Genomic DNA, 23,804 nt, shown 5'->3' with positions numbered 1-23,804 from the left:
TATCTGATGAAGATCATATTTATAGGCATATAATTTTGGATCCAAAGACCTTATTTTACTCAAAGAATAAGTTCCTATTGGAATTTCGAAATGAGTCAATATTATGTCACTTAATCTCTGAGTTTTCATAGCCTAACTTTGAGAATACTCTATGTAGTTTTATACAGAGCATTAAAAACCAATATTATGTAGGTAGGAGTTTTAACTACCATTTTGTCTACCTGAAGTGAAATGAGAATTGTAAATATGTTAAGAGGGACTTACAATTATCTAATTGAAATAAACAGCAAGGAGGAAAGGGCACTATAAGCTTGTTTGCATCTTGTAGATCTTATTCTTGGATCTCTGATTCTCACTCACCTCTAGAGGCTTTGGCTATACTGTAGATAAAAGATAATATCATTTTAATTCTTTGAGTCCATTTAAGAAATATCATTTTTAATTTATGTCCTAAAATCTAACACGAAATACCCTGTATGTACTTTTAAGAACCAGAGAAGCCTGTCCCAGTAAAGCCTGTCCAAGAAGAACCAGTTCCCACAAAACCAAAGGCACCACCTGCTAAAGGTAGAGTGAGAAAAACCCTTTCAGTACTAAGGGACTGTGTTTCTTACATGTCTGTCATACTATAAATACATGTTGAAGTGTCCGTGTATAAATCGTATATGTATTTGGGGGTGTTATGTTGTACATCGTATTTCTTATCTTTTTGTTCTTACTACTCTTGAAAAATCTGGTTCAGTTTTTTAAATCTGTTAACATTGATATTTTAAAGTTCTGAAGAAAGCTGTCCCTGAAGAAAAAGTACCAGTGCCCATTCCTAAGAAACTCAAACCTCCACCACCCAAAGGTACTTTGCAGAGTAATAACTACCAAAAACATCTTTGTTACTTATGTTCTATAAACATGTCTTATTACCTTGTCCGCTGTTCTTTGTTTTTACTAAATGTATTGTTCTAGTCCTGATTCTTCCACTTCAGCTTTTTGTGTATTTTTATTTACACGGTATTCATGTGGTTGGTTTTAATGCTCTTCAATAATTAATATCTTTAAAGTGCCTGAAGAATCAAAGAAACTTGTTGAGGAAAAAATACGTATTTCAATTACCAAACGTGAAAAAGAGCAGGTGATTGAACCAGCTGCTAAAGGTATAATAACTTTCTTCCTAGATTAGGTCTTTTATAATGTCTCTTATAAAATTAAGTAGCTATGTTTTGCCTTATTTCATTGTTGTGTGTCTTCTTGTAAATTAATCATTAGGAGAATATTGGATGTAAAAATCTGTAAATACAGTATAAGAAGATAATGTTACTTTTAAACAAAAAGTTATTTCAAAATACATCCAAACCTCTTATCCACAGTCGTGTCACATGGCATATATATATATATATATATATATATATGAATGTTTGGATTTAAAGTCAGTGACCATTTGGCACATTCTTGATTTATCTAAATTAATGTAATGATATAAAAAATATTCACTACAGTTCAATAACTGTTTATTCATTCTAAAATCATTGTGAAGATTTAAAAAAACAAAAACTAAGTTATTGTTTCTGGTCATTTTTCCCTGCTTTTTACTAAGTGTGAAGTAACTTCTCTGCAATATTTGAAAGTATACTTATCCAGAAGTGCATTTAGTTTTTTGGTAAAGGATATTTCCTACAAGTAGAGACACCTGAAAACTAAACATGATTTTACATTTGAGTTCTGCTACCTCAGACTTACATGAGTACTTCTGTATGTTTTTTTTTATCACACTGAGTTCAGAATTGTTTCCATGGAACATAAACAGTTTCTTACAAATGAACAATTGCATATTTATCACATGAGAGGCACTTGCAAAACTATTTTATCTACTTAAAGTACAACAAAGCAAGCATTGGCTGGGTGGCCTGTTTCTGACAATAACATTTTCTTATACTTAATATTTCAAGTGCCCATGAAGCCCAAGAAGGTTGTCACAGAAGAAAAAGTGCTCATTTCTAAAAAAGAAGTAGCAGCACCTGTTAAAGGTACTTAATACCACTCTTCTCAATGTATTATTTGTCTTCCTTGGTATGAAATTCATGTTCAGTTCTCTGTGTGAAGTTCTGTGTGAAAAGTAAAGCCTGTTCTTTATTCTGTTACAAATGGCTGTTTCTAACATGTCTTAATTTTGTTGAGTAATTAGAAAGTGTCCAATCTAAAGATAATATCTTTAAAGTGCCATCAGTACCTAAAAGACCAGAACCAGAAGAGATTGCCTTTGAAGAGGAAGTTGTAACCGAACCAGAGGAATATCTTGAAGAAGAAGAGTACCTTCATGAAGAAGAAGAGTACCTTCATGAAGAAGAAGAGTACCTTCATGAAGAAGAGTACCTTCATGAAGAAGAGGAAGTCGTAACTGAAGAAGTGGTACCAGTGATACCAGTCAAAGGTAGATTACATCTCCTGCAAAGTGATACACAGCAGCATCTTTGGAGTCTGGGAGTTTAATTTTGTCAGATTCTGGGATTTATTAGGACCGATGACCAAATTCTGCTTATTTTAGAAACAGATACTTTTAGATGCTGAAGTATGATTTCTGCAGTTGCTTTATACATTTTATATCTTTTTGCAACATTTCCAAAACTCTTTAAAATATCTTTAAAGTGCCTGAGGTACCCAAGAAACCTGTTCCAGAAGAGAAGAAACCCATTCCTGTTTCCAAAAAGAAGGAAGTGCCACCAGCAAAAGGTACACCATCATTCATATCATGGGCATATTAAAAACCTTCATCTGCATATAAACAGTTAACTATCTTCTGAGTTCAAAACCTTGTATGTGTTGCTATCTGTTGTTATCAATGTTAACTGTGTGTTGTATGGATGTGTTGTTACTAGTAGTTAGCACTTATCCATAAATAATATCTTTAAAGTGCCTGAGATTCCTAAGAAGCCAGAAGAGAAAGTTCCTGTGCCCATTCCTAAAAAAGAGAAGGCTCCACCAGCTAAAGGTACATCTCTTTGTAGTCCCCAGAAGGCTCATGTAATAATTTACTCATGTAGGATAACTTGGTGAGCCATATCAGTTCCTTCCCCATGACAATATTGACAATATTAATGACAAAGCAGGGACCATCCCACTGGTTATAAGAGCGGTTTACTGTGTATTCATCTCTGAATTTTGCCATCAAAGCACACTGATGCTTAATGCTTGGCTCCTCCTCTTTAGTGGAAAGTTCTTAGTGTAAAATATATTCTTATTATAATACCAAAATGGACAAAAGCACCATTTAACCGACATTGTGTGTTGTCTTTTACCCCCAGTCTGTGGTTTTTTTTTTCAGTGTTTTCTTATTTTTTTATTTTTGTGCGTTCCTGGCCTTTGTTTTATGGCTGTTATTATTATTCTCAATCTTAAAGTGATATTGTTAGAATATCTATGATGCTTCAATTAAGTCCTAAAATTGCTAGATTCTTATCTCTAGGTGAAAAATATGACAGTAACCCTATTTGATATCTTTAAAGTTCCTGAAGTACCCAAGAAACCTGTACCAGAGGAGAAAGTGCCAGTACCAGTTCCTAAAAAGGTGGAAGCTCCACCTGCCAAAGGTACATAAACTTGCAATATCACAAACTTTTTTTTTTATTTCACATTTGTTTGTGAGTAAAAAATTAATTGGTTCAATTCCATGCTCTTTGGGGATTCATCACTTTAATGTTCCTTTATGGGAAAGAAAATATTTTATTTTAAAGATAAAGTGCTTCTTGAAGTATCTTGGTTATACTTTTATTACCTTATTTTATTCTTTTTGAGACTATGCTCGGACTCAAAATTTTATGTTGTATAAAATTGCTCTCTAAATCATTTCTTTAAAGTGCCGGAAGTGCCCAAGAAGCCTGTGCCTGAGAAGAAGGTACCGGTTCCTGCTCCTAAGAAAGTAGAGGCTCCACCAGCAAAAGGTACATCACTTCATCATTTAAAGTACATGGGGAAAAAAATCTAATGTTTGTGTATATTCACTTACAAATTCCCTCATAATACGTTTTAAAAAATTGTCTGTCTTACTAGAAATATAAAAATCAGGTGTTTTGTGATTCTTTTTCTTATCAATTGCACTAAGACACTAAAAGAACACATTCTTAAAGACAAATAATATCTTTAAAGTGCCAGAGGTGCCCAAGAAGCTCATCCCAGAAGAAAAGAAACCAACACCTATTCTGAAAAAAGTGGAAGCTCCACCGCCCAAAGGTACATTAATTTCTAACAGATTCAGGGCAAAAAGGAAAACTAACTGGTATTCAACACTAATTATAATTAATACTTGAGGACATTTATTTGTATGACAATTGATGCTCTATGATCACAGAATATTTGTTTTTCATATTGTCCCATTGTTATGAAAATTGTGCATAAAAGTGATGTTTGTATGGTTAAATAATATCTTTAAAGTGCCCAAAAAACGGGAGCCAGTTCCAGTTCCTGTAACTCTACCTCGGGAAGAGGAAGTTACATTTGAAGAAGAAATTTCTCCTGAAGAAGTTTTACCTGAGGAAGAGGAAATTCTTCCAGAGGAAGAGGAAGAGGAAGTTCTTCCAGAGGAAGAATTACTTCCTGAGCAGGAAGAATTTCCTCCAGAGGAAGAAGAATTTCCTCCTGAGGAGGAAGAATTTGTACCTGAGGAAGTACTTGTACCTGAAGAAGAGGAAGTTCTTCCAGAAATTAAACCAAAAGTGCCAGTACCTGCACGAGGTATAGCATCTCTTCTTGGAATCATCAAGGCCTCTTTTGTGTTGAATTCTGCCTTTCTATCTTTTTGTTCTTTTCCAGTTTTATCTATAATGCTGTACTCTATGTTATCTACCATCTAAATCTTAGAAAACATTCCAAATATGTGTGCTCTTATCATTATGTGTCTGTCTGTGTGTCTGATTATTGTATATTATCTGTCTTTTCAAATTTCATGATGTGAAATGTCATTTAGTTGTTTGTGGTCTTACTCTCGTTTGTCTTTTTGTTGTATATACGATACTGTGCATGTGATTTTTAATGTCTTAAAATGAATGTTTTTAAGTGCCTGAAGTGCCAAAGAAACCTGTACCAGAGAAGAAAGTCCCAGTTCTCGCTCCTAAAAAAGTGGAACCTCCACCACCCAAAGGTACACCTCCCCCAAGTGAATACACAGTCTGCATTCCTAGCTCCACAAGAAAAGTTATGGTGGAACTGGGTTTTAGGAAAAATTACATGTACAAAATAGATAGTCATATTTTTACTTCAGGAACACTGATATCCCCTTTTCATTGGATGCAAAGCAGTATGAAGAACAAGGATGAAAGGAAATGGTGTTCCAAAACTGCCACCTATTCCCTAAATTGTATTAAACATCCTAATTTTCATATAGATATTTTACAATGATAAATTAACTACACAAAAAGGTACCTGAAAAATATGATGAACAAATAAATCTTCCTAAATTTCATCCTTCAATCATTTATATTAAGCCCCTTTTTAACACTAGGGTGAAAAGAAAAAAAAGAAAGGTTATGTATTTATCAAAATACTGAGTAATAGCTTATGTCTTCTGATATATACGTATAAATGGTAGCCCAGTAGGATGTTATATTAGCCTTGTCTTTTGGCATTGTATCTTGTTGTGTTACCTGAACAAGCCCTTTAACCAATCTGATCCTTAAGTTTCTCTCCTATGAAATGGGGATACGAATATCAGTTATAACGGGCCCAGATATTATTGTGAACAGTATCCAGATTTAACATATTCAGTCAGCTCATAGTAGGTAAAATGCATGTATTTATGCCTTAAAGCTCAATAATAGTTTTTGCAAAAGGTCATGGTACTACTACTTGAAATAACCATAACCCCTCCACCACGCCACATAGTTATATAATCAATGAGATACATAGCAAAGCTGATCCTTTACTGCATTTCAAGGATTAAGAAATACTTTATAGATAATGAATTAATAAATTACTAGTGAAATTTAAATAAATGAAATGACAACATCTGTCCTCTGATATTCAACTTGGGTGCTGAGCCCTTGCTCTATAAAACGATTATAACACTTGGGCTCCCAACTTGCATTACACCCTTATCCTGAGAGACTGTTGCATGTTGGTTTTTCTGTGTGTCGATTTCTTGTGTTCTTTCTTTTTTGTCCCTCACAATAAACTCTTATCATGAAATGATGTCTTTAAAGTACCTGTGGTTCAGAAGAAAGTGCCAGAGAAGAAAGTGATCATTCCCAAGAAAGAGGAAGCTCCTCCTGCCACAGGTACAGCTGTTCCCAAGCAAATTAGACACTGCCATTTCTTTCCATCACCTGTAAAAGTCAAAATGTCCTGTTTCAATACTTGCTAACATAACTTGTATTATTGCTGTGTCCATTGCCTTGGTGTTTGTGAAACTGAAATTATAAAATAAAATAATATCTTAAAGTGCCTGTGGTGCCTAAGAAACCTGAACCAGAAAAGAAGGTGCCTCCTCCGGGTCTTAAGAAAGCAGTGGCTCCTCCTGCCAAAGGTACATCACCCAAAACAGGATGTGTTTATTGCACCGATGTTGAACGTTGATGCTATCCACACAGGATGTTCAACATAAATGTTTGCTCTGTGTGGTCAGTCGTTTACATTCGTCATTTGTGACTCTGTTGCACCCATGTTTGTACTATGTCAATACTCCACTTTGTGTTTGTGTATTTTGTGTTTTCTGTTTGTTGTTTCTAAACAATAAGAATACTAAATTCAGATATCTTTGAAGAACCAGAAGTAACAAAGAAACCAGTCCCAAAAGTACTCATTGCTCTTCCTAAAAGAGTAGAGGCTCCAGCAGTAAAAGATGGAATATCTCTTTAATGGACCCTTAATCTTAAACCATAAATCTCTTTATTTTTGTCTCATTAACTGATTCTGTGAAATGTCAATGTTTCATCTTATGCACATGCGATTTGATATTTAGTCATTTGTGTTGAAAAATGGGAAACTTGGTCTTTATGTACTTTTCTTTGATTCTTGCATTTTAAGTGCCTAAAACAATCAATATCTTTTAAGTTCCTGAGGTACCTAAAAAAGTGGAAGAAAGACGAATCATTCTCCCTAAGGAAGAGGAAGTTCCACCAGTTGAAGGTAGATGACTTTCTAAGAAAACGGCTTTTTCAAAGTCATCTTCTTATCATTGTTTAATATTTGAAGAAGATAAATGCACATTTCACTCCATAAAATAAACATATTCAGACTCACCTAATTATTACTTATCTAATATAAATTGGGAAGGCAATCTAAACCCAATTGAATCTCCTTTCTTACATGCTTAGCCTGTTTGTTTGTTTGTTTGTTTGTTTGTTTGTTGTTTGCTGGTTTTATCTTAATGAGAGTCTCTGAAGGGAAACTGTATTTGTTATGGTAAATTTTTCATTAGATGACTTGATTGGCAATTGCTGGATATACTTTTCCAAGAGAAATTCCAGTTAAGCCTGAGTAACAGTTGCAGAAGATCGACTTCTACCTCATAGTGAATATTTTACTTTAGCAAGTTCACTTCCATTTTCAAAAAAATTAACCAAATTCTCTCTGAAATCCTTTTCAATTCTAAAATTTTGGGAAGGACCTAGCGTATTTTGAAGACCCAGCAGATTTTTTTCAAGGACTAGTGAGTTTATACACACATGTGTAAGGCTGAGCTATGAGTCACTTACACTGATCAGACAACCTCAGTTTTCAGATATATCATTTTAGTCTAATATTCAGGAGAATTATAAAAATAATGTATAAAATAATAATCTTTTTAAAGTGTATGAGGAGCCTGAAGAGCCTGTTCCAGAAGAAGAGATCCCAGAAGAACCACCTAGCGTAGAGGAGGTTGAGGAGGTGGTGCCACCTAGAGGTACAGATGCTTTAATGGATAGGACGTTTAAAAAACATAGTGTTCCAAATCTTTCTCAGAATTCGTCTTTATCTAATATTCATCAGTATTCTTTTCTTCTATGCTATCAATTATAACCTGAAGGTTAATTATTACTGGCATCTGAAGCTTTGTGTTCCTTTCCCACCCACCCACCCCCAACTTTTTCCACTGTAGCTGCAATACAATTAGAGCGAGTGATCTATGTTCGTTGTGTTATTGGTGCTTTCATTTCTTTCTGGCCAACCCCTGTTGTAATACTTTCTCCTAGTTTTCAATCCTTAATTTTTTTCTTCAATATTAAGATGGAGGAAATGTATTTCTGTGGTGTTCAGTTTTTAGAATAATTCTTAGCCTGTTATTCCTGAAGACTATGACAATCTTTTGTATAATTGATATTATGTTTGCTTATAGGATTTCCAAGTAATATCCTTCTCACCTTTGGAATAGATAGATAGATAGATGATAGATAAATAGGTAGATATAGATATAGATATAGATATATAAATATAGATAGATATCAGTATCTATATCTATATGTATATCTATATATATACTATACATATAATTACCATTTAGGTTGCTAATATCTTTTTTAAATAAATCAATGTTTCGTGTTTTTTTGTTTTTTGTTTTTTGGTATATGGGCATTGTTCTGTTTCTTGTATGTCATTTTTTTAAAATGTCTATAAAATATCTTTTAAGTGCCTGAAGTGGTTAAGAAAGCAGTACCTGAAGCACCTACACCCGTCCCTAAAAAAGTGGAGGCACCACCAGCTAAAGGTATAGCAATTCCCAATTAATAATACCTTTAAATTCCCATTAGTTTTCTTTTTAAAACAAAAGTGTCTTCTTTCACTGTGTTCTTAGAGTCATTTAAGTGGAAAAGTTATAAAATTGAGTAAGAACTAGTAAAAATATAACTTATTCCATTTCTTTAGCCTTTTTCAGGATGTTAATGGATGATTGTGTGTGTGAGTGTGTGTGTGTGTGTGTGTGTGTGTGTCTGTGTGTGTATGAATTATTCTAGGATTTTCTTATTTTTAATAGCTGAGGATTTTAATGGTAATACTACATTTCTCTATACTTACACACGTAACAATGGATCCTTCTTCCCCATCTGCCATTCATAGATTTTATTCCATTACATAAAAAAGTTTTCTTATGTAATTATTAAAATAATTATGCCTATGTATTATTTTATAGGGGGAATATCTGTTCTAATGCTTGGGTAATAACTACTTTAATAACCCTCATGACCCTTCTGTAATATTTGGTCTAAGTATTCAAGATTATTACAAAATGTCTACTTCTCATTGCTTTCTAATTAAGTTGATGCTTCAGTAGTGCTCTTAATAGCAAGATTATGCATCCCTGTCACCGTAGACACCTTCAACCGATATAATAGTGCCCAGCAGAATATGGCACCTATGTGAAGACTTAAAAAGGCAAAAATGTCTTTATTAAATTAAAAATAGTAGCAATAAGCCCAACGTGGGTAATTACTGCTATTTGGAAAAAAAAATAGAACTAGCACAGGTTCTTTGTGGACATAGCCTCTTCTAAGGGTATGGTTAGCACAAATGAATGACTTGAGAAAATATCTTTATTGCCTATAAAATTGGTGTCTAATAGTACAGAGTGACTTCTTAGACTTTGGTTATTGTTGGTGTTGTTTCTAATATTTTAATTTCATGTTTATCATTGAGTATTGTCGGCTAACTGTAACACCTAATATCTTTAAAGTGCCAAAGAAAGTTCCTGAGGAAAAAGTACCCGTTCCTGTTCAGAAAAAAGAGGCACCTCCAGTCAAAGGTACATCTTATCTTTTAAATCTGAACTTTCTTTAAATCTTTTTTCACTAAAGCTTTTATGTTTTATGTCTCTGTGTCATGATTGATTTTGATGTCTTTGTCTATGAAAGCTTGCTCTTAACCGTCCTAAATGTTAAAACTATATCTTTAAAGTGCCCGAAGTACAAAAGAAAGTCCCAGAAAAGAAAATCCTAGAAAAGAGAGTCCCTGTGCCCAAAAAAGAAGTCGTTCCCCCAGCTAAAGGTATTTTGAGAAAGATCTTTAATTTTCTTTATTGTTGCATGGAAGGCTGTTTTTCTTTATTTGTATTTTATATTTTCAATTTACATCTTCATTTCTTCTGTGTTTAAAAAAATATCTTTAAAAAGATGCTCTTTCAGGGAGGACTGTCTTTGAAGAAAAAATATCAGTTGCCTTCCACAAAGAGGAAATGGTACAAGAAACAACAGAATTAGGAGTAGTGGAAACTCTTGAAGGAGAAGAGTTCCACGAAGTTGAAGAATATTTTGAAGAAGAAGAGTTTCATGAAGTAGAAGAATTTATCAAAGTACAAGAACGTAGAGTTGAAGAAGTTCACAAAGTTGAAGAAGTTCATAGGGTAATAGAAGTTTTGGAGGCTGAAGAAGTGGAAATATATGAAAAACCCAAAGCTCCACCTAAAGGTATAGGGGATTTTGCAGATATTACCAAAATGTTATATCTTGCCCTAACTAACTTTTTTAAAGTACATTTCATGTTCAGTTTGAAACACTAGAAACCCACCTATTTTTAGTTAAAATCACGAAATGCTTTAAATATGAGTTTAAACTATTTCATACAAAGATTGATACAGAGTAGAGATTAACCACCCAGACTATAATTTTAGCAGACAGGGTAATAATATTTGATATCTATTTATCTCAGCAGGTCACTATATGAATTTCTGTATTCTTTTTAAAATTCAAGTGAGAATGTTACATGACTGATACAGGTATCAGAAATAACTGACCAGTGTCATCAAGTGAATGGAAAAGAAGCTCCTCAGTTCACTGAGGAATTCACATGTTCAGGCAAAACAACTATCACTTTGTTAATATTTCAGTCAATTCTTCACAACCTGATAATTACTTATCAAAAGATTCCACCATTTATGATATTTTCATTAGAGAAATAATATGAAGTAAATGAAATGTTGGTAATAGCACCTGCATTCTAGTATATTCTGAGGATAAGACATAACACAAATAATTCTTTCTAATACCACTCCATTTCTTGTGTAAAGTAATAATGTGTATGTAATATGAAGGAATGTGAGTGTGTGCACACTTAGTATACATAGTGAATATACAACATAGGTGAAATATTGCAAAATCAAGTCTTTGTTGGAAGTAGGTGTGGTCTAAATTCAAAAAATATAAACAGATAAAGCATTTTAGATCCCTCATTGTACTAACTTTAATAGTAATGTTCCACAATACCTCAAGAGTTTATTCTAACCCAAAACACTAATATCTTCGAAGGGCCTGAGATATCTGAGAAAATCATCCCTCCAAAAAAACTACCCTTTAAAGTTGTTCCTCGAAAAGAGCCACCAGCTAAAGGTATTTTATTGGCAAAAAGTTACTTTCCTCATTGTACATATAGTAACACCTTGGTTGTTTTACAAGTTTGCATTCTACTTGATGTTTTTGTTCTGTGTTTTGCGTTTTTGGAATTTCTAAAACAAACTAATATCTTTAAAGTGGCTGAGGGTCCAAAGGAAGTTCTACCAAAAAAGAAATTCACTGTTGTTATACCTAAAATACCCAAAGCAAATGTCTCTATTAACCGAATAGTGAATCCACATTTCCTTTTTGGTACTATTTGAGTACATATCCACTAATGCTCTTATTGATAAATCCATGTTTTCCTATTATTAATTTTAATAACCTAGTAAATATAGATACATGGTAACTATGTGTTTACTGTCCCTGCTTTGTATGTAAACCTCTGGAATTTCACAATAGAAATAAAAAACAGTATCTAATGAATAATACATACTAACATCTTTAAAACCAGTGAAACATTTAAGAACGTTATCACCGAAGAGAAAGTAACACTTATTCCACCAAAACAAGCAGAAATAGCACCAGCTAAAGGTGTCTTGTTAATTTTTCTTCTCAAGTTCTAACATGGGAAATTCCCCTGGCTTTCTGTTGTGCTATCTATTATAAAAAATTCAACTCTCATTAAATACTGTAATATATTTGATAAAGTGATGTCTGTATTTTATATTGTTATGTTCTGTGTTTTCATTTCTCTTATACTATGCTTGTTAAAAATCTTTATAAATGTTTAAAAGTAAAAATATTATTACTACTATCTTTAAAGTACCTGAAGTACCCAAGAAAATTGTGGTAGAAGAAAAAGTTCGTGTTCCTGAAGAGCCCAAACTTCCTCCAGCTAAAGGTACCTACCTTTGCCAATTCACCACTAATATAAAACCCCCTTTCATTCGCTTCCAATGGAGAAGACAGAGAGAGATCAGTCTCCTTTCAATGCCACAATATCACTGAATGATGTAAACTTCAACTTAAGCTCTATAACAGAATCCTCCCTCTGGGGACACAGGCATAGCCTTAAAGTTGTTATTGTTTGTGTTGGTCTTCTTTTTAAGCAATATTTATAAAATATTGACCTCTCAGCTTCTGTTTCATACATTATTTATTTGGGAAGTCGTTGTCAAGTAGCTCTGGAAACAAATAAACACGTTCTAAGTTGCAATAGAAAATGATGTTATACCCAAAGGGCAGAGTGTCTCTAACAGGACAAATCAAGAACTCATTGACAAGGCAATTTAAAGAGATGCAGTGAGTGGATGCTTAGTCAACTTAGAAGTTGAGAATTTTTTGGCATTCTCTTTGTTAGATACCCCTTTTTGTCTGGATATTTTATACCCAGTTATGACATTCTTAAAAACAAAACAATCAAATATCTTTAAAGCACCTGAAGTACCCAAGAAAATTGTTCCAGAAGAAAAGGTTCATGAAGCTGTTCCTAAAAAGCCTGAAATTCCACCAGCTAAAGGTATAGACTGATTCTGATCACAACAGAAAGTAACTCTTTGTTTAGTTATTCATGATTTAAAGTGAATTTGTGTGAGATTAAATCCGTGTATCTTGTTTCTGTATATTCTTAATATCTTACATTTGTCGTATATAGCAATTAATACACTAATATCTTTAAAGTTCCTGAGGTGCCTAAGAAAAGTATTCAAGAAGAAAAATTACCTACAGTTCTTTCTGAAGACATAACAATGCACAGTGAGTGTAGAAAAATTGGTGGTTCTCTTTGGTTTCATTTGTGTTTGTCTTTACAGTTTTTAAAAGTAAATATACTAATATCTTGTAAAACCCTAACACGCCAAAAATATTTGGCTAAAATAAAATAATATAAGTGGCTGTTAATCTAAAAGTATATTTCCTTACCAATTTAAGAAATAAATAGTCCTATACTTATAACAATGCCCAATTTTTGAAGTTACTTGTTTTATTGAATTTGTTGTTTTGTCTTATTAATCTGTTAAGTGTACAAATGTCTTTTCCTTTGAAGCAGTTTGTTTTCTTAGACTATGAAGTAACTAACTTCATAATAATATTTTAAAGAATTAAAATACTCCACCATTATTATTTTTTTACTCTTTAAAGCAATCTTTGGAAATATGTTGGTCAGACCTCAGATTTACAAGGCCATTAGAACCCAAAAAGAATTCTTGAGTCATTTTGTTGTTTTGTTTGTTTGTTTGTTTGTTGGCTTTCATGCAAAATTATGATTAAATAATTTGAGAGTAAAATAATCTGAATAATAAAATACTCTGAATAGGATACTATTCAATAATCTGAGTAGTAAAAATTCTAGAAGTCAAGATAGTCTTCCATTTATTTTAATATAAAAAAATTCCATTTAAATGCATTTTTTTTGTCACCCTGTAATTCTAGGTTAAGATAAAAATATTTGATGACTCCTTGCTTTGAATACCCTTTCTATACTTGAGTTTGGTTATCATTATCATCCATTCCTCCTTTCTAAAAGCTGGAGAAATCTTTATTTTCTTCATTTGCCTTATTTTCTAACTATTTAATACTTTTTGTATTAATTTTCTGGTTCTAATTCTTAAATGATATTCACATTCATATTAAACTATGAAGCCATAAACTAGATATGGCTTGAAAATATAAATAACTAGATTCTTGGAAAGGGTAAGGGCTTACATGAATTTCCAGTGGGTCAAATATAGGAGAATTCTCCATGTGCAACTCAACATTGACCTTGTTCTTTTTGAACAAATCCATAAAACTAAGAGCAATAGGACAATTTTACCAGTATATGTCTGCAGAAAAAGTAGAAGAATCATATAGTCCCTGGTCAGTGAATTCCTCAATTTTATCATCATGATCATAAAAGAAATGCTGAGTCTTACATCATAAAAATGAGAATGGGGCTTTTTCCTAACCAATGTGTTATTGTCACTAATTTTTGTCTATGTATTACTGGCGATTTGAGTGATGAATGTATATTAAGTGTGATGTTTTCCTTACCACCGTTTTCCATCCATTTTGAAATCACCCTCATTGAATAAATACTAATATCTTTAAAGTTTATGAAGTATCTGAAGAATCAGCCCCAGAAGAAAAAGTACCTGTGACTCATCTTCAAAAGACAAAAATCAAACTAGCAAAAGGTATATACACCAATGACCCAGTCTGAAGAAATCTTATTTTTGGCTCATATTAATAGTTCAATATTTACTTCAACATTTATAAATATAACCATACTCATATTTTTAAGTGCCTGAACCACCCAAGAAAGTTGTTCCAGAGGACAATATATATGTGACTATTCCTAAAAAGAAAGAAACACCAGCAACTAAAGGTACATTTCAACAACATCAAACTTGGATGAATATCTTTGCCTTCAAGACTCAAAAATTGCATGTTATTTAATTTACCGTTTTTACAAATTCTACTTGTAAACCTACTAATATCTTTAAAGAGCCTGATACAACAAGAGTTTTCCCACAGTTGATGTTACCTGAGGCTGTTCCCAAAATTTCAGAGCATCCTCCAGCTAAAGACATAATTCTTAGTTTTTAAAATCTAAATAAGAAAAGCTTTCTTCTTCAGTCTGTAAAATAAGTTTAGTGTTTTGTGTAGATTCTCACAACCCCTAATGCTAAAATACTAATGTATTTAGAGGACCTAATGTGCCCAAGACAAGGAACTATCTATGACTTGCCCCACCCTCAAAGTCCCACTCAGGAATGTACAAAGATAAACTATTAGAACAAAAATTAAATTTTGAAGTTACAATCTCTGTTAATATACCTAACTTTCATAATATGTTATGTCTTCGTGTCTCTGCCTTTTTTCAATTAAAACCTACTAATATCTTTGAAGAGTTGAAAGTCTCCAAAGAAGGTGTTCCAGAGGGACCAGCTTCTGCTGCTAGAAGAAAAACACCATCACCGAAAGGTACAAGGCAGAAGAAAGTCGACTTTCTTATCTAATGATTGTAGTTGTGCTTAATACATGTAAAAATATTAATATCTTGAAAGCCCCATACACTACCAAAGAAGTAATTTCAGAGAAATGGGTCCCCAAAGCAGAAGCTTGACTGAGTATATGTATGTTCCTGAGTCATTGATGAGAAAACAGGTGGAAAAAAAACACCTTTAATCTATATATGGAAGATGCTTGGGCTATAAAGTTTATCTATGAGGCTTCCAGGGAAAATATGTATAAATATAATGTGCAGATGTGACCCAGACAGATTCTTCAATAGGAAATAGCTATTACTTTGTCCGTAAAATATAAAAATCAGACTAGCTAGAAAAAAATCTATATGACTTATAACACTTATATCCCCCAAATTAGTTTGAATTGGCTCAACACACCCCCTTTAGTGTAGAAATCAGTGCCTACAAATGACAGAGGTGCTTGGCTGTAGAGCCTCCATGGGATTGAAATTCCAGAATATAATATAACCACGTATTGGCAGTGCTTTTCTATTAAAATAAACTTACTACTAGAACAAGCATATGAATTTGAACAAACTCATTTCCCATGAGAATTAAATATCATAGAACTATTTTCAGACAGCTATGACTTAAAGAAAAAAAAATTACATTTAATGTGGAGCTGTTCTGTTATGTCATCTCTACCTGAGAGCCTTCTAAAACCAAAGCAGATAAAATGAAAACCAATTAAAGCTGGAATTCTGCCCTGAATATTTAGGAGTTCTTCTCATTGTCTTTTGTCTTTAAAGAGGCCTACATTTTTCCATTTTGAATATTTTTAGATAAATCAAAAGATGAGAAAGTCTTAAAACACTTAGAATAACAATTTCTTTACAATACCCATGATATTCTATAATTTAAAGAATATCCAAACACTATGACAAATTGTTTTCTAAGTCTAGAATTTTGGGGTTGTTCTCCTCTCCAGTATACTTGAAAAACAACACCTTTTTATCATACGTAAGGTAAAGGTACAAAATGAAGCAAATCTATATAAGGAGATGTTGTGCTTTCTTCAAACTAATAGCTAAAGGTACATTGTTAATTATTTTAAAAAATCAACTTTTTCCACTTGAAGCTAATTTTCCATGATCTAGTTTTCTATACATCTACCATTCCAAGAAGTACATTACTAATACTGATAGTGCCTGAGGTGACCAAGAAAATCCACCCTGGTAATCAAATATTCATACTATTACCAAAGAATCAGGTTCGAGGAGCGGGGAGGTCTCCCAGTCAGGGGCATTCCTACTTGCTAGCCGGTAGGTGGAGTTATGACTGAAACTCTTCATTGCTCTTCATTATTCTGAAGTACAATGAATTAATATCTTTCAAGTGCCCGAATCACCTCAAGAAGTGGTCCCTGTAAAGGAAACCCCCATGGCTGCTCCCCTTAAAATTGAAACACCTTCCACTAAAGGTATTATTCATTCTATCATTCCTTCCTTCATTTATTTATTAAATGCCTATTATGTGCATGGCATTAGTAAACTGGGGAATAATAAACAAATTCAAATAAGACTTGATTCCTTTCCTCAAGACTTTATACCTCACCCAATTCTTGAAGGAAGCAACTTTGTAACCATGAGAATCATTTTGGTTCAGTTAATGTGATTAATGCCTCCACTAAATCCCTAACCTCCAAGTACTAATATCTTCAAAGCACCAGACGCTGTGAAAGAAGTTGCTCCTGATTTTCAAGTTCCTGATGATGTTCCTGAAGAGCTAGAACCTCTGCCTGTGAAAGGTACCTGTCATCTCTGAACAGATACTGAAGAAGAGATTATCTGTCCTCTGCTCTTAAAACTATGTTTTCCTCGTGCTCTTCATAACTGTTAAACATACTAATCTCTTTAAAGCACCTGACAGGCCACAGGAAGTTAGTTCCCTTTCAACAGAAAGTATCTGTGGCTATTTGTATCAAAACAGAAAACCCTCTTATTAAAAGTACTCACTCAGGAGATACATGGTACGGAGTGTCTGCAGTGTCATGGGAACTGCTAGGTGCTAGAGAAGGGTGAATCCTCTTCTCTGGAATCCTACTAACCTGTTAGACCTATTTGATTGGTGGGACCAGCAAAGAATACACAGGAAGAGAAGAGACTTCCATAAAATCCCATTTGTGGTTACTGTTTCCATTAATCATTTTAACTCTTAAATGTGAAATACTAATATCTTTAAAGTGACGGAAGCTCCTCAAGAAGTTGTTCCTGAACAAAGAATTCCTTCCAAAAAAAGAGGACCTCCAGCAGTAAAAGGTACAAGTTGCCATGACTCCAAGCTCTAGAAGCAGTAGCTCTTGTAGTCTTGAAAACATGAGGTTGTTTCCAGTGATCTTCTTAACACTAAATGTTAAAATACTAATTTCTTAAAGTGCCTGAAGTGCCTCAAGAAATCCCTGAAAAGAAAACATGTGTGGTTTCTCACAAAAAGACTGAAGGCCCTCATGATGAAGGTATATGTTGCTGAAAGCTTAGAGATTTGGGAAAATGTCTTTTCCTGTATAAATGTGTTTCCTGTGTGTACTGATTACTGTAACTCCTAAATGTAAAAATATTAATATCTTTAAAGTGCCTGAGGCTCCCAAAGAAGTTGTCCCAGAAAAGAAAATGCACCCTCCCCCAAAGCCTGCAGTTGTATCTGTCAAAGGTACATTCCTGACTTCCCTTCAATGTGGGATAGGGGAGACCAATAGAAAGAATTACCTTGCTAGCTGGCCTTGAAAGTTCTTTTGATGTGTAAATGTAATTCCTGTCTGTGTCAATCCTTGTGACTCAAGTGTAAATTTACTAATATCTTCCAAGTGCCTGAAGCTCCCAAAGAGGTTGTCCCTCAGGAGAAAGTGCGTGTGGTGCCTCCTAAACAACCTGAAATTCCACCTGGCACAGGTATTTGTCATAGATTTAGGTTTAAGAAGATACAATTCATTGACTCCTGAAGATATTTTGTTCCAGTGGTCTCATAACTCTTGATTATAATTTTACGAATATCTTTTAAGTGCCCAAGGCACCCAAAGAAGTTGTTCCTGAAAAGAAAGCACCTGTGATGCCTCCTAAAAAGGCAGAAGTCCCACCTGTTAAAGGTATTTGTCACTGATCTTAGGTTTTAACGAAGCATTAACTCCTCTGCTCTTGAAAATATTTTGTTCCAGTGGGCTTCGTAATTTCTAAATGTGATTTTACTAATATCTTTTAAGTGCCAGAGGTTCCCAAAGAAGTTGTCTCTGAAAAGAAAGTGCAAGTAGCACCTCCTAAAAAGCCAGAAGTCCCACCAGCCAAAGGTAGTCACCCCCATGTTGTTGTGTTTGATTCTGTCCGTTTGTCTTTACTCTGTCTTATCATCGAAATACTAATATCTTTAAAGTACCTGAGGTGCCAAAATCAGCTGTCTCAGAAAAGAAGGTGCCTGAAGCTATACCTCCCAAACCGGAAAGTCCTCCTCCTGAAGGTAATGTCAAAACTATATGTGCCAGGGAGTAAAATAACAGCTATTTTAGCTAGAAAATCATATATATAAACCCCATTACATAAAGGTGATATAATTCTAAAGGGAAAAAAAAATCAGAAGTTATCCAAAATATCTTGGTGTATGATTACATGGTATGGTCATCAATTATTTTCAACTTTTCTAAACATAAATTACCAATATCTTTTAAGTGCCTGAGGTGCCACCGAAGGAAGCCATCCCTGAAAAGAAGGTGCCTGTGGCTCTTCCTAAAAAGCCAGAAGCTCCACCTGCTAAAGGTATGTATCCTTCTCTGTTGTTGGTCACCCGTTTCAGGGGCGGGGACGAGCATGTGTGGAAGTGTCCTGCAGCCTCACAGATTGTATTGCTTGGGTAAAATATGTTGTCGATATTCCCCCTTTATAGTTTCTAACTAAACCATACTAATATCTTCGAAGTTCCTCAAGCACCTAAAGAAGTTGTCCCTGAAAAGAAAGTGTCTGTGACTGTGCCCAAAAAACCAGAAGCCCCACCGGCTAAAGGTATTTATTCCCACAGCTCTGTTAAGAAGAAAATATACTGTCTTGTACTCTTCACAATTATTGTAGCACATGCCTTCACTATTCATAAATTCTAAAAATACTAATATCTTTGAAGTGCCCGAAGCTGCTCCAGAAGTTGTCCCAGAAAAGATAACTCCCAAAGCACAGACCAAAAGACCAGAAGCCCCGCCTGTCACAGGTACATATTAGCCCAGACTTCGTTTTGCAGAAGAAATAGCTCTTCAATTTTTAAGAATAATTTCAATCTATTGCTCTACATTAACTTAATTGTAAAACTACTAATATCTTTCAAGTGTCTGAAGCTCCTGAAGAAGTTGTCCCAGAAAAGAAAGTTCCCAAGGCACTGCCCAAAAAACCAGAAGCCCCACCACTTGTCACAGGTACATGTCAGCCCTGACCTCATTCTACAAAAGCACTATCTCCTCTGCTGTTGAAAATGGTATAAGTCCATTGCTCTTTATTAACTTAAATATAAAACTACTAATATCTTTCAAGTGCCTGAAGTTCCTCAAGAAGTTGTTCCAGAAAAGAAAGTTCCCCGGGCATTGCCAAAAAAACCAGAAGCCCCACCAGTTTCAGGTATTTTTCACACCTGTCCTTATTCTACAGAACGAATAAATAAATAAATAAATAAATAAATAAATAAATAAATAAATAAATAAATAAATACTTCTTTGCTCTTAGGAATATGTTTAATCCATTGATCTCATTAACCTAAGTGTAAAACTACTAATATCTTTTAAGTGCCTGAAGTTCCTCAAGAAATTGTCCTTGTGAAGAAAGCATCAGTAGAGACTCCTAAAAAAACAGAAATTCCACCTGTTACAGGTACTTCTCACTCACATTAGACTTAACGAGATATGACTCTTCTGCTCTTGAAAATATTTTGTTTAGCAGTGTCATAACTACCAAAGGTAATTTTACTAATATCTTTTAAGTGCCTGAGGCTCTCAAAGAAGTTGTCCCTGAAAAGAAAGTGCGTGTGGTACCTCCTAAAAAGCCAGAAGTCCCACCTGTTACAGGTATTTGTCACAGATCCTAGGCTCAACAAGACATAAGCTTCTGCTCCTGGAAACATTTTTAGTCTGTTGATCTCGTTAACCTAAGTGTAAAATTACTAATATCTTTTAAGTGCCTGAAGTTCCTCAAGAAATTGTCCCCGAAAAGAAAGCACCAGTGGAGCCTCCTAAAAAGCCACAAGTCCCACCTGTTATAGGTATTTGTCACTCACCTTATACTTAAGAAGATGTAACTCTTCTGCTTCTTGAAAATATTTTGGTCCAGTGGTGTCCTAACTCCAAATGTAATTTTACTAATATCTTTTAAGTGCCTGAGACTCCCGAAGAAGTTGTCCCTGAAAAGAAAGTGCCTGTGGTACCTCCTAAAAAGCCAGAAGTCCCACCTGTTAAAGGTACTTGCTGATCACCTTAGACTTAAGAAGATATAACTTTTCTGCTCTTGAAAGTATTTTGTTCTAGCAGTTTCGTAACTACTGAAGGTAATTTTACTAATATCTTTTAAGTGCCAGAGGCTCCCAAAGAAGTTGTCCCTGAAAAGAAAGTGCTTGTGGCACCTCCTAAAAAGCCAGAAGTCCCACCTGTTAAAGGTATTTGTCACTGATCTTAGGTGTTAATGAGGCATAACTCCTCTGCTCTTGAAATATTTTGTTCCAGTGGTCTTCATAATTTCTAAATATAATTTTACTAATATCTTTTAAGTGCCAGAGGCTCCCAAAGAAGTTGTCCCTGAAAAGAAAGTGCTTGTAGCACCTCCTAAAAAGCCAGAAGTCCCCCCTGTTAAAGGTATTTGTCACAGATCCTAGGCTTAAACAAGACAAGCTTCTGTTCTTGGAAATGTTTTTAGTGCGTTGATCTCATTAACCTAAGTGTAAAATTACTAATATCTTTTAAGTGCCTGAACCTCCTAAGGAAGTTGTCCCTGAAAAGAAAATGACTGTGGCACCTCCTAAAAAGACTGAAGTCCCGCCAGCCAAAGGTAGTCACCCCCATGTCACTGTCGTTGATACTGTTTGTTTGTCTTTGCTCTGTCTAATCATGAAAATACTAATATCTTTAAAGCACCCGAGGTGCCAAAGGCATTTGTCCCAGAAAAGAAGGTGCCTGAAGCTCTACCTCCCAAACCAGAAAGTCCTCCTCCTGAAGGTAATAATGAAACTATCTGAACTAGTATTTTTAAAAAGAAAAACTCTCTTCTTTCTGTTGTAAACATCTTTTTGCAAAAAATATTTCATATACTTTAGTCATTTCTAGCATTGAAATTAGTTTGTGTCTTTAAAGTGTATGAGGAGCCTGAAGAAATTGTTCTGGAAGAGCTTCCACCTGAAGTTGTGGAAGAACCAGAGCCCGAAGCCCCTCCAAAAGGTACTTGGCCAGCTTCTCGGTTGCCTTGGCCAATACTTCACCCTTCTTGCCCTGAAAACTCTGGACGTTGTGAGAGTTTGTCTTGTTTGTCACTCTTCTTCACTGATTCTAAAACAAATTCTAATATCTTTAGTGACTGTGCCACCTAAGAAACCTGTCCCAGAAAAGAAACCACCAGCGACCATTGCTAAAAAAGCTGAACCACCACCAGTGAAAGGTATTTTTCACTGCCACTAACTTCCTACAGAAAAATGTCTGTCTTTAAAATGTTATGTTCCACTGTTCTACTTAATGATTTCCATATGTCATTGAAACTATGAGCTAAAAACTACTAATATCTTTTAAAGTGCCCAAGGTGCCCAAAGAAGTTGTTCCTGAAAAGAAAGTGCCTCTAGTGGTTCCCAAGAAACCAGAAGTCCCACCTGCTAAAGGTACATGTCGCTGTCCACCATCTGATGGAGGTGGATACAGGCTCCAAGTCTTAAAAAGTGTTTTGTTCTATGTAAATGTGATGAATGTTGACTATCGATTCTTCATAATGTTAAAATACTAATATCTTTAAAGTGCCTGAAGTTCCAAAAGAAGTTGTTCCAGAAAAGAAAGTCTCTGTTCCCAAAAAGCCAGAAGTCCCACCAGCTAAAGGTATATGTCACTAATGAGATTCTGCAGAAAAGTGCTCAATCTCAGTCTCAAAAGTCATGTATTATAGGAAACCCTTTTGTTTTTCAAACCTCTTATATTCACCACTGTTAAAACCTGGTATTCTGTATGTTTAGGGTTTAAATGTTTTAATTAACACTCTTGACTAAAAAAAAAAACACAAAAAACTAATGCATCTACTATGAGCACTGCAAGAGTTCTCTAATGTGGGTTTGATATTAAGAGGCCTTGTTTTCCTCCCTACTGTGTGGATCCAAGAACAGTTCCTTGGCCGTACTGTGAATTTTGTTCTTGGATCTGTCCTTAGGTTATTTGAACTAGATATGGTATAAATTTCATGTCCTTTCAACTACTCAGAAGTAAAACTAACTAATATCTTTAAAGTGCCAGAGGTGCCAAAGAAACCTGTCTTAGAAGAGAAACCAGCTGTTCCTGTTCCTGAGAAAGTGGTGTCTCCTCCTCCAGAAGGTATATGTAAGACCATAAATGAGTTTGCCACTTGTCACAATTTCTAATTTAAGTCTTGTTCCTCGTTTTGTTTTGTTTTTCTAATTCCAGTATTTCTTGGTCATTTTCTGTCCTTTAATTACTTGTCTTTATCGTTCTTAATTAATTCCAATCTCAAATCTATTTTGGGTTACCAGTCAGTGGCATCTACATAGGGCACTGTAAGCTGTATTTAGCAAAGCTCTCTAATGCACACAGAAAGTAGGACGGGAGAACTAATGACTATGGAAGACGTTAAACACCAAAAGGCTTTCCAAGCATTTAAATCAACAGAAACAGAAATCAGTGCAAACTAAGAAAGATTTCATCTTAGCAAAAATAAGAGAAGATATTCATTGAAACAAGGGAAGAAATCAAGATTATTATTTATTGTGTTTAATGTTTCGTGCATTTTAAAATATTGTTCTATACATTGAATTAAAATTAACTGTATCTTTAAAGTATATGAAGAACCCAAGGAAATTGTTCCTGAAGAGGAAGCGCCAGTTCCTGTTGTGGAAGAGGAAGAACCGGAAGCCCCACCAGCAGGTACAAGGCAGGACCCACTGAATGGGAAAGTACACTAATTTGACTTTTATGTCTATGATATATCTTCTCTAAGATAAAATGTCAGTCTCTTACCTTCCTACTTGAAATTTGACTTAATTGCCAAAAACAAAAGTCATTTGCACACATAAAACGTTGGTCCTCCAGAATTTTCCAATACGCATAACAAAGAAATCAATATGATTTTTTTAATTGATTCATTAGTATTAAACTTTCCATTGTAATTATCTGATTCTAAAAGAAATTCCTATCTTTCAAGTACCTGAAGAGCCCAAAAAGATTGTTCCAGAGAAGAAAGTTCCTATCATCAAAAAACCAGAAGCTCCACCTCCTAAAGGTACTTATAGTAAAATCAATCAATATTTACTTCATTTTTGTGTGCTGTCTAAAATATGACACTTCCCTTATTATGTATTGTGTTGTATTGTGTTTAACTGTTATTTATATGTTATAGTGTTGAACAGACCTGTCAAA

The 23,804-nt window shown here is 34.4% G+C and overlaps 1 protein-coding gene across 1 annotated transcript in view; it reads left to right on the top strand.

Annotated features, from left to right (window-relative positions):
• Positions 1-23,804, top strand: part of TTN (titin) — a 271,515-nt gene that overhangs the window by 125,399 nt on the left and 122,312 nt on the right. The window contains exons 133-166 of the mRNA XM_088794519.1: positions 490-567; positions 776-850; positions 1,056-1,148; positions 1,941-2,018; positions 2,210-2,422; positions 2,638-2,721; positions 2,903-2,980; positions 3,495-3,578; positions 3,846-3,929; positions 4,135-4,218; positions 4,420-4,719; positions 5,042-5,125; positions 6,183-6,257; positions 7,033-7,107; positions 7,772-7,864; positions 8,588-8,665; positions 9,629-9,697; positions 9,850-9,939; positions 10,077-10,358; positions 11,196-11,276; positions 12,046-12,123; positions 18,228-18,311; positions 18,426-18,509; positions 18,593-18,676; positions 20,759-20,842; positions 20,955-21,038; positions 21,315-21,398; positions 21,534-21,617; positions 21,751-21,834; positions 21,965-22,048; positions 22,182-22,259; positions 22,662-22,745; positions 23,226-23,312; positions 23,590-23,667. Of these exons, the coding sequence (XP_088650645.1) occupies positions 490-567; positions 776-850; positions 1,056-1,148; positions 1,941-2,018; positions 2,210-2,422; positions 2,638-2,721; positions 2,903-2,980; positions 3,495-3,578; positions 3,846-3,929; positions 4,135-4,218; positions 4,420-4,719; positions 5,042-5,125; positions 6,183-6,257; positions 7,033-7,107; positions 7,772-7,864; positions 8,588-8,665; positions 9,629-9,697; positions 9,850-9,939; positions 10,077-10,358; positions 11,196-11,276; positions 12,046-12,123; positions 18,228-18,311; positions 18,426-18,509; positions 18,593-18,676; positions 20,759-20,842; positions 20,955-21,038; positions 21,315-21,398; positions 21,534-21,617; positions 21,751-21,834; positions 21,965-22,048; positions 22,182-22,259; positions 22,662-22,745; positions 23,226-23,312; positions 23,590-23,667 (3,339 nt within the window). The remainder of the gene's footprint in view (positions 1-489; positions 568-775; positions 851-1,055; positions 1,149-1,940; positions 2,019-2,209; positions 2,423-2,637; positions 2,722-2,902; positions 2,981-3,494; positions 3,579-3,845; positions 3,930-4,134; positions 4,219-4,419; positions 4,720-5,041; positions 5,126-6,182; positions 6,258-7,032; positions 7,108-7,771; positions 7,865-8,587; positions 8,666-9,628; positions 9,698-9,849; positions 9,940-10,076; positions 10,359-11,195; positions 11,277-12,045; positions 12,124-18,227; positions 18,312-18,425; positions 18,510-18,592; positions 18,677-20,758; positions 20,843-20,954; positions 21,039-21,314; positions 21,399-21,533; positions 21,618-21,750; positions 21,835-21,964; positions 22,049-22,181; positions 22,260-22,661; positions 22,746-23,225; positions 23,313-23,589; positions 23,668-23,804) is intronic.

The sequence above is a fragment of the Rhinolophus sinicus genome, chromosome 17 (assembly GCF_057876585.1).
Source record: "Rhinolophus sinicus isolate RSI-liver-muscle chromosome 17, RSI-T2T, whole genome shotgun sequence".
Classification (NCBI taxonomy): Eukaryota; Metazoa; Chordata; class Mammalia; order Chiroptera; family Rhinolophidae; genus Rhinolophus; species Rhinolophus sinicus.
Note: the sequence above shows the minus strand (reverse complement) of the source record. Positions and strands in the feature narration are given on the sequence as shown.